Source organism: Botryllus schlosseri, chromosome 5 (genome assembly GCF_051294905.1).
Source record: "Botryllus schlosseri isolate E-star chromosome 5, Bs_hap1, whole genome shotgun sequence".
Taxonomy (NCBI): Eukaryota; Metazoa; Chordata; class Ascidiacea; order Stolidobranchia; family Styelidae; genus Botryllus; species Botryllus schlosseri.
The window spans coordinates 21870038-21883883 of NC_137240.1; the positions used below are offsets into that span (position 1 = coordinate 21870038).

A 13846-nucleotide genomic window follows, 5' to 3' on the forward strand; every position below is an offset into this window, starting at 1 on the left:
CAAGTACAACCGGCATTAAGAGGTCTTGCGAGAATATGAATATAGTACTCAAACGTGTAAAGTTTCCGTTGATTTTGAACTCATAAATATGCTACTGGTTCAACGATCTAGAACAACAAGTATCCTTGTTTTATGTGTGAATGGAACAGTAAAAATCATTGAATTTATGGTAAGTGGCCGATGAGGGAGTGTCTTACACCAGGCTTTAAAATGTTTCAGAGCCTGCTCTTATCGACAGATCTAATGTTGTATTTCCACCATTATATATTAAACTGCATCTCATGAAAAAGCTTTTAAAGGCTCTGAACAAAGAGAGAGAGCGTTCTAAATACATTCACGAAAGGTTTCCTCACTCGAGTTAATACAATAGAGGGTTGTTTGCTGGACCTTAATTAAGAACACTCACCAAAAAACCCTATTTCTTATTAGGAAGGCGGATTTCATTGAAGTTACATATAAATTTCTTGAAAATACTAAGGATCCTGATTATCTGGAGGGTTTTAGTTCAAGATAATCAAACCTCAAATCCAATAAACTAAGCTCAGAGCTTTGTAGGATGTGCTTCGTGTCATATACGGACCTAGACGGGCATAAACGCCCTTAATACAGCCGTATTTGAGTAATATTTGAATTCGAATTTTGCGAAAAATTGTGACGTGATGAGTGAATTCTAACGGCAAATTAGGAATCAGCATCGTCAAATTAGGTAAACTCAATTAATCGTTATACAAAAACAAAAAGAAAGTTGAAAAATGTCGACCGGTGTTATCCGTTTACAGAGAGATAGGCTGTTGCGAATGTAATAGTAACCCGTAAAGCTTCCAACAACACCCTTGGCCACGATCGCTACATATATGGCAATAAAATTGAAAAACAGATTTATTACTTAACATTTCGCGTCCACCCTAATCATTTTATCTACCACCTCATATCTTAGTTATTCTGGAATAGCATGGTTATGTGTTATGTTTATCACAGAAGAAAAGGGATTCCGCGCCGATATTTCAATCCCTACATTTGTACAGATTAGGAATATGACTTCATTAGTTTTTATTTCATACGACAGCTCATTAATTTACTGAGAATGACAACGTCAAATACAAAATGTTTTGTAATGATTTCCAAGTCAGCCTGATTGACCTTGCTACCCCAACTTTTTATTTTTTCCACAAATCCGAGCAAAACATTTGTTTGTATCAGTAGGCTATTGGCAATTTGGCAATTGAAATGAATTGGCAGACGACCATTCCGTTGATGTGACTCCTGAAGTTTCAGCAGTTAAGAAGCGAAAATGCCTCGCAATTTTCCTATAGTTTAAATAGCGTACAAATCTAGTTTTCAATCAGTTTGCAATTTTAAAGGTTTCGAGGACCACTGAACATTATTCGCTGACCCCCGGTTGCGAACCACTGACCTAGAATATGACAATACAAGTGAGAACTAACCCGATAACTACTTTGCCGGTGCTATAGTTGTCATATGATGATTATTCTATAAATATTTATGCAATGGTAATTTTCGAACCCAATATTCCATTTCCCCCTTCCCCGTCTCGTTAGAGACTGAAACCTGGTGTACATACTGTAACGCCAACCTACCATGATTGACATACTACAAGGTATCGCGTACGCATGGTAGGAACCCGACATTGAGAAAAGTAAAACGCCTCCTTCTTTGATTTGTCATCGCTTATTCGGAATTTTTCTTCTTCTTCATTGCCGGCCTGAAAATCGAGTATTGCTTAGAGCTCAGCCCTTTCACTGGCTACCAAAATAATGAAACTGAGTCACGCCATAATAAGCAAGTGTACCGCTACCATTGCATGGAGGCTATCCATCAGCAAAGGCACCGTGAGAGAGTCTGTCTTGTATAATACAAACGCAATACAATTGATTCTAGTCGGCGTTATAGTTCAAAAGCCAAGTTTTCCTCAATGTTTCGGCCTATATAGCTTCAATGGTCGGAAATGTTTGTTTGTGGAGTCAACCTATATGGCGATATTTTATCGAAAGGCCGTGATTAGTATAACGATTTCAAAACAAACTGCAGACTATAAGAGCGTGATAGGCTCTATGTTGAGGTTCACATACGCGCGGCGCACCAAGTCAATTTAAGTGGCCCCCATGACGGTCTTGATGGTTCGATAAATGAACAGACTAACAATGCAAAAGTACATATCAACCTATATCTTGGTGAAATCGGCCTCGGAAATATATTGATGACAATCAGATGTTCTCAACTTAACTAACTGTACTTTGTTTGACTTGACTATATCTTAGTAGAAAATGGCAGATGTGTCTCGCTTGAATATATTAATGACATGGCAGATTACGGTTTGCAGATAATGCAACTGCGTCAAGATAAAAATATTCAAATTCCAAAGAAAACAAAATACACAAGCGACGGAGTTAATTTACGAGATTTTCCATGAAAACCATCTGCCCAAAACGTGCAAAATTCAAATTTTTTGGAATGATAGTTTCCTGATTAGTCGCAGATCAGCTAAACTAAATCCTTCATACATAATACAAAAGCTCCCTAACAATTTTGATGAATGACTTCACATGTATGATGTCGTCAGTTAATTCAAACATCATGCAGCCTTGTTGATGTGAGTCTCCTATGTGAGTGCATAACAGCATATCTATTTGCGATACATTCGTCCGTGATTTACCCGAAACAGTGTTATAGGGCTCTGCATGCGCAGTTGCGCACCTATAGAACTTAGTGCACGCTCCCAGTTACGCAGCACTGCTGTTTTGGAGATACGGCAAACAAAGAAACATAAAGTTGTTGTCAGTGAAAGGCAGTGTTGGGATCAATTCAATACCTTCGATGCACAAGTCATCTCGAGCCATTGCAAATTTTGACTCGATTCAAGTCAAGTCAATCGATTTTTGGGGGTGACTCTAGTCAAGTCAAGTCAAATCACGAGTCAAGTCGCAATTCAAGTCAAGTTGTCTTTTCGAAGTACGAGGTATGTATGATTAAGTCATTGCATTCGTCGTCAACTACCTTACATAGAATTAAATAGACATACAAAAAGGCGTTGTATAGCTCACGCATGCGTAGAACTGCTGAACTACGTAAGTAACTGTATCTACTCTCCATCTATAATTATCTGCCAAAATAGAGGATAGAATATACGAAACTTCAGATAGTTGAAACGAAGTGATATGAAGCACTACCCAATTGCATATCCATGGGATACAATTTAAGCCTATGCGCAAATGGTTGACAAGTAGCCTAATCTAAACTATATTCGAATTTCATCTATATCATACATGCGGTTTAGTTAGGATAGGCACCGGGCACCTATGACCAGTCTATAGAACAGAAATAGATAGCCTACTTTGCTCTTATATTACTTTCCTACTAGTACGACTGCTACTACTACTACTACTACTACTACTACTACTACTACTACTACTACTACTATAACAAGGTAGACTACAAGCTGAAATCACTTCGATTGTGGTAAATTTATTTGTGATAGATCAATGGAGATTCAGTAAAACGGAAAATCATTGAATGAATGAAATTGGTCGATTTCACAGGTTACAGAACAATCTCTCGAGAACAATCCAAACATACGAATTTTTTTATCGACATCGATTTTTATCGACATCGCTTTTTATCGACATCGATTACTTAATGACTTCAACTTGACTCGTAAATGTTGCTCCGAGTCACGAGTCAATCCACAACGCCGAGTCAAGTTAAGTCAGGTCATTTTTGCAAAGTGACTCGAGTCAAGTAAAGTTTTACGAAAAATGTGACTCGCGTCATCCCAACACTACTGAAAGCCCTTATTGAAGATGTGCCCAAAAGGCAGAAGTATGATACCGAATAATGCCTGCCACAAATCGCGGTAATTCGGCTAAGCAATTCACGCATAGCTCAGCTTACCTGGAATTCCTGGAAACTCTGGTAAACGGAATCGACGTCTATTTTCTCGCGATTAACATCAGCGATTCTTTTTAGTAATATTTTGGCCCTCTTCTCATCCTTACTAACCATGAACCACCGCAATGATTCTGGGAGATACCTGTAAAGCACAGCCACTAATTACGGACGCGTGAGTCAGTTTTCTCCAGTAATATATGTCCACTGAAGTAGTTAAGATGCGTAGAATACGTGGGCGGCATGAGATATATTTTGATGAAGGGGTGAGCGGCATAGTGTTCAAAACCAAACTGCTACGACACCGATAGCACGCCTGAGCCAAAGATAAACTAATTATGTCTATGCGTAGATGGTTTATGTGGGTTTATCATCTCCGGAACCGTCTTAAAAAGTCAGAAGTCATGAGACGCCTGCTAGATTTTGCTGTGACCGTAATCGCAGGTTTTAAGCTTAATCGACTGCATTGATTTTAGGGATGCATTTAAAACAAAAATCTATTTAAAACAAACATGTTTAAAACAACGCCATTGATTAAAACATGTTTTTCATTGTTTTTTTGTTTGTCTTGTTTTAAGCCATGACGTCACGAATATTCAATTGTGACGTCATGGTGGATTGACATTGACAATGAAAAATATAGAGTAAATATAGCTCTTTTGGCAAAATATCTAATTACTGATGCTGTTGAACCGACTATTTTCAGGTTTGCAACCCTCACATATCGTATACGTCGGCTCTAGCAGGAGGTAATTGTCTGCAGTCTCATACAATATGTTTTTGGAAAGTATTTACACAATTATGGCATGATTTTACAACTGAAACAAATCATTTTTTTCAAAACGCATTTGTTCAAAACAGTGTTTAAAACATGTTTCAAACAAAGTGTTCTAAACAACTATTTGTTTCTAATGCCACCCTAGTGGATTTAGTTATCGGCCAATGCGTGCTCACAGGTGCCTCATATTGATGTGGCAATCACGTAGACTCAATGGTACGGTCCTGTGGGCTAAACCAGTAACCGGAATTCAACGACCAGGGCTTCGTGATACAGTCCTATTCCTTGTCAACAAACTGATATCTCAAATGTGTGTACGGTGTGTACGGTGTATACGGTGTACGGTGTAGCTTTGGGGGTAGGCAAGGTAGGATATCACTTGGGGCCGCCCTGGTTGATTTACGCGCTATCGAGGCGAGATAGAAAGTTTCAATTTCAATGTATATATTCTATTAACTGCATTGTTTGATTTGATTGATTAGCTCTTGGTCTTCATTCAGAGTTGTAACCGAGTCACAAGGTTCCGAGTCCAAAGTCAATCTTACTTTTATATTTTTAACTCGAGTTAAGTTGAGTCACGAAAAATCACGACTCGACTCAAAACAATCCTGTCCTCATTTCTTTGCAAAATATAAACTTTCGCTTTGGATTTTTTTCCCACTGTATTTGTGATTACTTTTACATATGAAAATCACATCTTGAATGTCACCGTTGCCTGTTATAAGTGGATTTGGTAATTGATTTTAGAGTATATAGTTACATCTACACAGTCTGGTATCATGCATTATGTAAGAGTTGGGCTGACATAGGCTGGGCTCCGCCTCCGGATGCTGCGTTTACATAGATATATGGCCACCTGAAAGTTTCGCCTATAGGGCTCCCCAATCCTAGGGCCCCTGCTGTGTTTACACTTTATATACCACCAACTATTGTTGCTAATGTTTGTGCTCTGTAATGAATGTCGCGACTATACTTGAATCGAATCATTTCAGCTCTCGAACCAGTGCAGATTCCTATAATGTTGATCAGTTTTGCACATATACTTAACAATTTGTACACAATAATGAACTGCGTGACCACCTTGCCAAACATATACTGCACCATACCAGAGGAGGGGGATGTAGAGAATCCCAAGGAAGCTGATTCTGAGGAACCATCGCCAATTTGGAGTGAGATACGAAACCATTGGTGACGCCATATAACCACATGCATACACCATGAAGACAGCAATCCCGACGGCAAGACGACGTTTGACTCCAACGGTTTCCGTTGCTGAAATCATCATAAACTAAATTATGCAAACTATAATTAACAACGAACAAGCAATATGTCGTACGTATATTGAAGTTACCATATTTTTATGGCTCAAATTCCGGACACTCTTTAACACCTATACGAGCGGATTTTAAAATGAGTTACCGAACACATTGTTTGACAGTATGACATCACACTATAGCTAAGCTTTGCCTATTGACTGTATACAGGAGTGGAACATCGATTCTGAACAGGCTCTCTGTAATGTGAGGTCTGGTGATTGCTAGGGTCTTCAAGTGATTTGTTTGTTTGTTTGATATTCATGGCTATTTTCGACTACATTGGTCATATACACCAGGCCTATATTCTTTGTTTTGAGTCCGTATTTACCGACTTGTAGCACGGCCCACTTCTAGACTTTTTGAATGCCATGCTTACGCGGATCACGTTAATAGGAGGAACGTAGACAAACCTATGACATGTAGGTAGGAATTCTGGAGTCGACCTCGGTCGGACTCGAACTCGTAACCCATTGACGTTGCAAGAGATTTCGTCACGGACCGGATGAAATCGTCTGGCGGGACGTATCCGGTCGTGTGTTTCACAGCCATTTTCCGTTAAGTCGGTGCAGTTACGTGATTGTGTGTTGTAACCAGGACCGAAACCACATTTCTTCAGACCGTTCCCTCCTACTCAAGAATAACACTGATCTTGGGCTCGCCACTGCGAAATCGATACAACTTCTGCGGGCGTACTATGTGCATCTGATTGTTAAATTTTGTGAATGAATACTGTCAATAATATTGGCTCGACCATATAGTACTATAGAATTTTGATCCTCCCTCCGCCTAAGTGTTCAAAGTTAGCGGTAGAGTTAGTGGGTGATTATTTACATCGTAAAGTCATGTTCATGTCACACGGATAAGACTATCCATGATCCGAAATGCCTTCCCCACCAGCAGGTTCCGCATCCGGTGGTTGCCAACCTTTTATGATCGCGACTCCATTTCCATTTCGAATATATTCCGTGGCCCAGCCCAAAATTTGATAATCCTACTATTAAAAAAAGGTCATCATCTTTGACCAGACTTACTGCCTATTTAGGAAACTGATCACGTTCAACATCTTCGCGATGCCCATGCAGAATACAGGCAAACGACCCCCATGTGGTTTCAAACCACGAATTAAACCGTTTCCATTACAATAAGACTTATTTCATGTTATTATTTTTTTCGAAATTTCTTGAGGACGATGGTACCGATATTAAAATCAAGTTATGTGACAAGTAGCATAAATCTAATAAAAATATTACAGTTAATGTTACTTGAGAGAAAGAGTAGAGCCTATGTCAAGCCTTCAAAATTCCGGACATTTGGGCATATTTTAGATTTACCTCTTGAACGCAGTTTCAGTAGTGATATTCCGGACGTATAGCAAACCTAAATGACACCATGCAGGACAAAATATCTACCGGGGGGGGGGGGGGGTGTTAGGATTTATCAACCAACCTAAAATATAGCCCACGCCATAGTTAACCATAGTGCATATTTCCATGATAACAGAGAAAGACACGTAAGAGACATAGTTCCATGACAACGATACCAAACCGGCGAAGAGGAAGTGCAACATTTTGAAAATAACGAAGACTCTTTTTCTTCCGTATCTGAAAACAAAAGTGATGCATAATCAATACGCAGTTGCATACACTCGCTCATAATGTACATCCGGATTATAAACAATGAATAATACTCTATTTCCGAGTCGGCAATACGAAGCAGCATGCTTATGCTCATGAATGAAGGTCTACCGGGCGCATTGACAAATCAGTATTTGCTGCATTTCGCAGTAAGCTGATCCGTATCGATCGAGCCTGTATACCAATGAAGTCAGTCTTTTACGTTAATTCTTCATTATAATAATGTACGCTTCGTAGCTGAGAATGACGAATGGGTCGGAGTGAACGCACTGAGACACCGTTATTCTCGCTCTGTATACTCGTTACTAACTCAATGCATAGCAAACATGTCGTGTAAGACTGATTCCACGGTAGTGATTTATCAGAACCCGCAGAATTATTTCAATGCGTAAGCGTAACATGTATGTCCATATGGTGTAACCGCATAATTTTGACCATATTCTGGGTACACGACGGGTCGACCGCGTCTTGCTCTGTCGACTGTCTATGATTCTGTATCAAGTCAAACACTCGATTTGTAGGATGAAGTATGGTTTTCTAATGATACAAATTCCCAGCGTTAAAACATCAAAACGCCTAATACAATCGAATGCTACAATTAAATAGCCTACACATAAAATCCAAATACAACCCTAAATCAGGGCCGGCCAACCCTTGTAGCCCGCGAGAAGGTTTTGAGTGGCCCGCGAGGTAATTTTCGAAATTAGTAATATTAGCAAAAATGGACTGCACAGATTGTGGTGTGAACTTGCAAGGTCAACCAAAAATCTGATTAGTCTGGCTGCAACACTTGAGATGTGATGACTAAAATATCAGATCCAACGCATTGGCAGATCCATGAGCCAGTCACATTTTGGTAGATCTTCGTAGACTACAGTGAAGCAGAATAATTTGCGATAGATTTATCAAAAGTAAAAGTTTTCTACACGCTTCGCGCAACATGTTGTCACTCGATTCCTTGCTTTTAATATTAATACCCCTTGGTGAAAATGAAAGAACGCCTAATATATCAGATTGAGTCTAACTATATTCGCGATTACGAGACAAAGTGTCGTTTAACATATGCGACCTGCGTTTGCGCTCGCAGAAAGACCGTCGACTATATGAAACATAGGCACAAAATGATTGACGCATGTTGGTCGAAGCTTTCGATATCGATATGTCCAGGCGCCGAATAGTCCTTCCCTTGCAAACTGAGCCTAGCGATATACATCAGACCCGCAATATATTCAAGTGACGATATTAATGACCTATGGACTTCGAAAAATTTTCGCGCTTCGCGCAGTTTGTGGCCCGCGCGGTAATTTGTCAATCAAATGTGGCCCTTTGGCTGAAAAGGATGGCCACCCCTGCCCTAAATAAAACAGTATGATCAGAACTATATAATACAAGACAGATATCGCTCCTTTGAACATAGTACGCGGTTACAAATGAATCAAGCACGTGTAGCGGTAAAATGTAATTTCCTATTCATCCATCAGAATTAAGAAACAGTGGTGCATGGCTAACTCATTATTGGGTTTTGCGTAAGTTCTGCGGCAAAACGAGCCCATTAATTTGATAATTTGAATTACTGAAACCTCGGGCTTTCTAGTGGACTAGACAGGGACCTTACTAGATAAGGGGCTCGGCGAAGTGGAAAGTCGGCCTGACACGCTCGCTATATATGATGTAGATTTTCACATTGCATCAAAGAACATTATTATGTAATTCACTAACATTTTGTTGGCTACTGACGAAAGTCAGACTTATCAGTTAGCGCTGAGAGAATAAATATACCTACGGCAAAGAGACACATTGTTCGAATCTTTTCTCACTACATTACAACATAGAATGTAGCATCGTCCAACAGACATGGGGTGATTACTTCGTGAATGTAATCGATTGCGATTACGATTACTTTTGAATGACGCGATTACGATTACGATTATGATTGCATCAAAATCAGGAAGTAGTCGATTACGATTACGATTACATTGGAAAAGTAATCACGATTACTTACGATTACATTTATTTTGCATCTTACAAGTTATATTGTAAGACAATATATGGATTGCGCTGAAAAGGCCTAATGAGATAACAACTTTCTTCAAAAAAGATGAGAAATTTGCTTGTTACGTCATAAAATGCCCATTTTATATTGGACGATTTATCGCGCCCAACGATTTGCATTCTTGCCAGGTTCACAACTGCCGCACCCCAAATTTCCTAATAGGATGGGGACTTGGGGTATGTGTCCATTGACAATAGCCGCGCTGGGTGAGCGTGACTAATAGTCCGGTCCTTCCAATCTGAACCCACAATGCAAATGTCACCCGGGCAACCAGAGCAATAAAGACATGCCAATTTGTGCAGTTTGTGTGTGCGTCTCACGCAAGTATTTCTTTTAGTCTGCTATGTTTTGGACACAACAATATCTTTTTATTATATAACAGACCGTCGGTCACGAATTAACAACATACCCTAAGGTAATTATTAGAAGATACTAGATGTTACGTCCTCCTTTAGGAGGATTTGTGGTACTTTTTCGGGTTTTTGAAAATGTCCTGCGAGGTCGCCTAAATGTCCTTCTTTTTGAGATTTTGTCCTCTTTTTTAAAATTTTTAGTTAAAATTGAACCGAGATAACATTGCACTGCATTCACGCCCAGGCAGGTATTTCGGGAGCCGAGCGAGAGTTGTTCCTTCTTTTTTTAGTCAACCGACTTGAAGTGGAAAAAATTTACCATTTTTTCAGGATTTTCCACAGGTATTCTCAGTTTGAAAATTTTGAAAAAATTATCCTCTTTTTTCGATTCCAAAATATTGTAACCCTATTATAATTATGAATTACGTGCTCCCAGCTCTTCAGGTAAATCTGACCATCGGGGGCTGAGAGAGGAGGAAAAATGAAAAGTAACATAATGCAATTACCAACATTATTGACGAAATTAAATCTTCAACTTGAAAATTAACTTCCCTATGGGGGCCCAAGACCAACGTTTGGAGTGGGGGACGATTTGCTGTTTTTGTCCTGATTTTAGCTACAAGCCACGCTAACATTGTATATGGCGACAGGTCCAAATGTTGAGTAAAGAATTGTGAAATAACGATTGGCGCCCGTTTCAAGCAGAATCATATCAGAATAAGAGAAAGTGAGTATAAAATCCTGCCTTCAACTTAATACAGATAATGTAATGCAAGCGGCCATTACGAGAAACGGCTCTGTTATGTGTTATGATATGTATCAGCAGCTGTTGATTTTTAATGCTTCGTCGTGGCTACAAAATTTCAAACCTTTGTCCGGTGTATTATCGTACTACATAGGCTACTGCTCGCCATGCAGTCACGGTAAAACTGCGTTTAACCAAGCATAAACAATCATCAATACAAAAGGTACTATTTTAAACTAGACAGAGTGGTGAGAGGGTGCTGCAGGTGAGAGGGTGCCGCGAGGTAGTGGCGTCTGGAATGTATTGATAACAGCACGGCGAGTGTTCTTACAATCACACTAATGTACATCGAATATTTATTCACATTGTGTGGATATAGCTGGATACTTTTTACGCAATGACGAGCTAAGCTAATAGGCCACTTCTGACGTAAAAATGAGCAATGGCATTTGAAAATCTGACGCTTGTGTTATCACTAACTGGTATAATACCTCGTCCTTGTTCATGAATGTTCAGTTTCTGTCATAGTCGTGTACAAATAAAAAAGTAATCGTTCTTTCGCAAATAAATCGATTAAATATGGGAAGTAGTCGATTACGATTACAATTACTTTTGAATTTTCTCGAATGTAATCGATTGCGATTACGATTACTTGAAAACGCTGTAATCGTCGTAATCGTCGTAGCTCTTTTGGCAAAATATCTAATTACTGATGCTGTTGAACCGACTATTTTCAGGTTTGCAACCCTCACATATCGTATACGTCGGCTCTAGCAGGAGGTAATTGTCTGCAGTCTCATACAATATGTTTTTGGAAAGTATTTACACAATTATGGCATGATTTTACAACTGAAACAAATCATTTTTATTCAAAACGCATTTGTTCAAAACAGTGTTTAAAACATGTTTCAAACAAAGTGTTCTAAACAACTATTTGTTTCTAATGCCACCCTAGTGGATTTAGTTATCGGCCAATGCGTGCTCACAGGTGCCTCATATTGATGTGGCAATCACGTAGACTCAATGGTACGGTCCTGTGGGCTAAACCAGTAACCGGAATTCAACGACCAGGGCTTCGTGATACAGTCCTATTCCTTGTCAACAAACTGATATCTCAAATGTGTGTACGGTGTATCCAGCAGTGGTAGCTTTGGGGGTAGGCAAGGTAGGATATCACTTGGGGCCGCCCTGGTTGATTTACGCGCTATCGAGGCGAGATAGAAAGTTTCAATTTCAATGTATATATTCTATTAACTGCATTGTTTGATTTGATTGATTAGCTCTTGGTCTTCATTCAGAGTTGTAACCGAGTCACAAGGTTCCGAGTCCAAAGTCAATCTTACTTTTATATTTTTAACTCGAGTTAAGTTGAGTCACGAAAAATCACGACTCGACTCAAAACAATCCTGTCCTCATTTCTTTGCAAAATATAAACTTTCGCTTTGGATTTTTTTTCCCACTGTATTTGTGATTACTTTTACATATGAAAATCACATCTTGAATGTCACCGTTGCCTGTTATAAGTGGATTTGGTAATTGATTTTAGAGTATATAGTTACATCTACACAGTCTGGTATCATGCATTATGTAAGAGTTGGGCTGACATAGGCTGGGCTCCGCCTCCGGATGCTGCGTTTACATAGATATATGGCCACCTGAAAGTTTCGCCTATAGGGCTCCCCAATCCTAGGGCCCCTGCTGTGTTTACACTTTATATACCACCAACTATTGTTGCTAATGTTTGTGCTCTGTAATGAATGTCGCGACTATACTTGAATCGAATCATTTCAGCTCTCGAACCAGTGCAGATTCCTATAATGTTGATCAGTTTTGCACATATACTTAACAATTTGTACACAATAATGAACTGCGTGACCACCTTGCCAAACATATACTGCACCATACCAGAGGAGGGGGATGTAGAGAATCCCAAGGAAGCTGATTCTGAGGAACCATCGCCAATTTGGAATCATATCAGAATAAGAGAAAGTGAGTATAAAATCCTGCCTTCAACTTAATACAGATAATGTAATGCAAGCGGCCATTACGAGAAACGGCTCTGTTATGTGTTATGATATGTATCAGCAGCTGTTGATTTTTAATGCTTCGTCTTGGCTACAAAATTTCAAACCTTTGTCCGGTGTATTATCGTACTACATAGGCTACTGCTCGCCATGCAGTCACGGTAAAACTGCGTTTAACCAAGCATAAACAATCATCAATACAAAAGTTACTATTTTAAACTAGACAGAGTGGTGAGAGGGTGCTGCAGGTGAGAGGGTGCCGCGAGGTAGTGGCGTCTGGAATGTATTGATAACAGCACGGCGAGTGTTCTTACAATCACACTAATGTACATCGAATATTTATTCACATTGTGTGGATATAGCTGGATACTTTTTACGCAATGACGAGCTAAGCTAATAGGCCACTTCTGACGTAAAAATGAGCAATGGCATTTGAAAATCTGACGCTTGTGTTATCACTAACTGGTATAATACCTCGTCCTTGTTCATGAATGTTCAGTTTCTGTCATAGTCGTGTACAAATAAAAAAGTAATCGTTCTTTCGCAAATAAATCGATTAAATATGGGAAGTAGTCGATTACGATTACAATTACTTTTGAATTTTCTCGAATGTAATCGATTGCGATCACGATTACTTGAAAACGCTGTAATCGTCGTAATCGATTACGATTACCAATCGCGATTACCCCATGTCTGTCGTCCAATATACCTGTCGGAGAGATATCCCAGAAGAGCCCCTGACGTCGAGCCGATCATTGTGATGGTAACCGCCAATGCTTCCTTCCAAGAATCTCCGCAAACCATCTCAAACTGGTAAACAACAAAAACAGGGTCCTCAACTCATCTTGATCATTAATGTCGGATGGACGAATTACCAAGTTTGCGATTATGTGTTTGTGCAATGCACAATGCGCCATGTGCATTCATGGTTCACAGCGGGTCAATTGATATTAAAATTTTTAAAGTATTGGCGAGCTCGGTACAGCTCCGGAACTGCAATAAACTATAAAAGTAGATTGTTACATTTTGACATTACATAT

General features: G+C 39.4%; 1 protein-coding gene across 2 annotated transcripts in view; it reads right to left on the reverse strand.

Annotated features, from left to right (window-relative positions):
* Nucleotides 1-13846, reverse strand: part of LOC145439839 (organic cation transporter protein-like) — a 54436-nt gene that overhangs the window by 36664 nt on the left and 3926 nt on the right. For both annotated transcript variants that reach the window (XM_080317478.1, XM_080317477.1), the window contains exons 3-7: nucleotides 13516-13616; nucleotides 7444-7598; nucleotides 5788-5953; nucleotides 3910-4048; nucleotides 1599-1723 (exon numbers count right to left, since the gene is read on the reverse strand). In XM_080317478.1, coding sequence (XP_080173604.1) covers nucleotides 1599-1723; nucleotides 3910-4048; nucleotides 5788-5953; nucleotides 7444-7598; nucleotides 13516-13616 — 686 coding nt within the window. The remainder of the gene's footprint in view (nucleotides 1-1598; nucleotides 1724-3909; nucleotides 4049-5787; nucleotides 5954-7443; nucleotides 7599-13515; nucleotides 13617-13846) is intronic.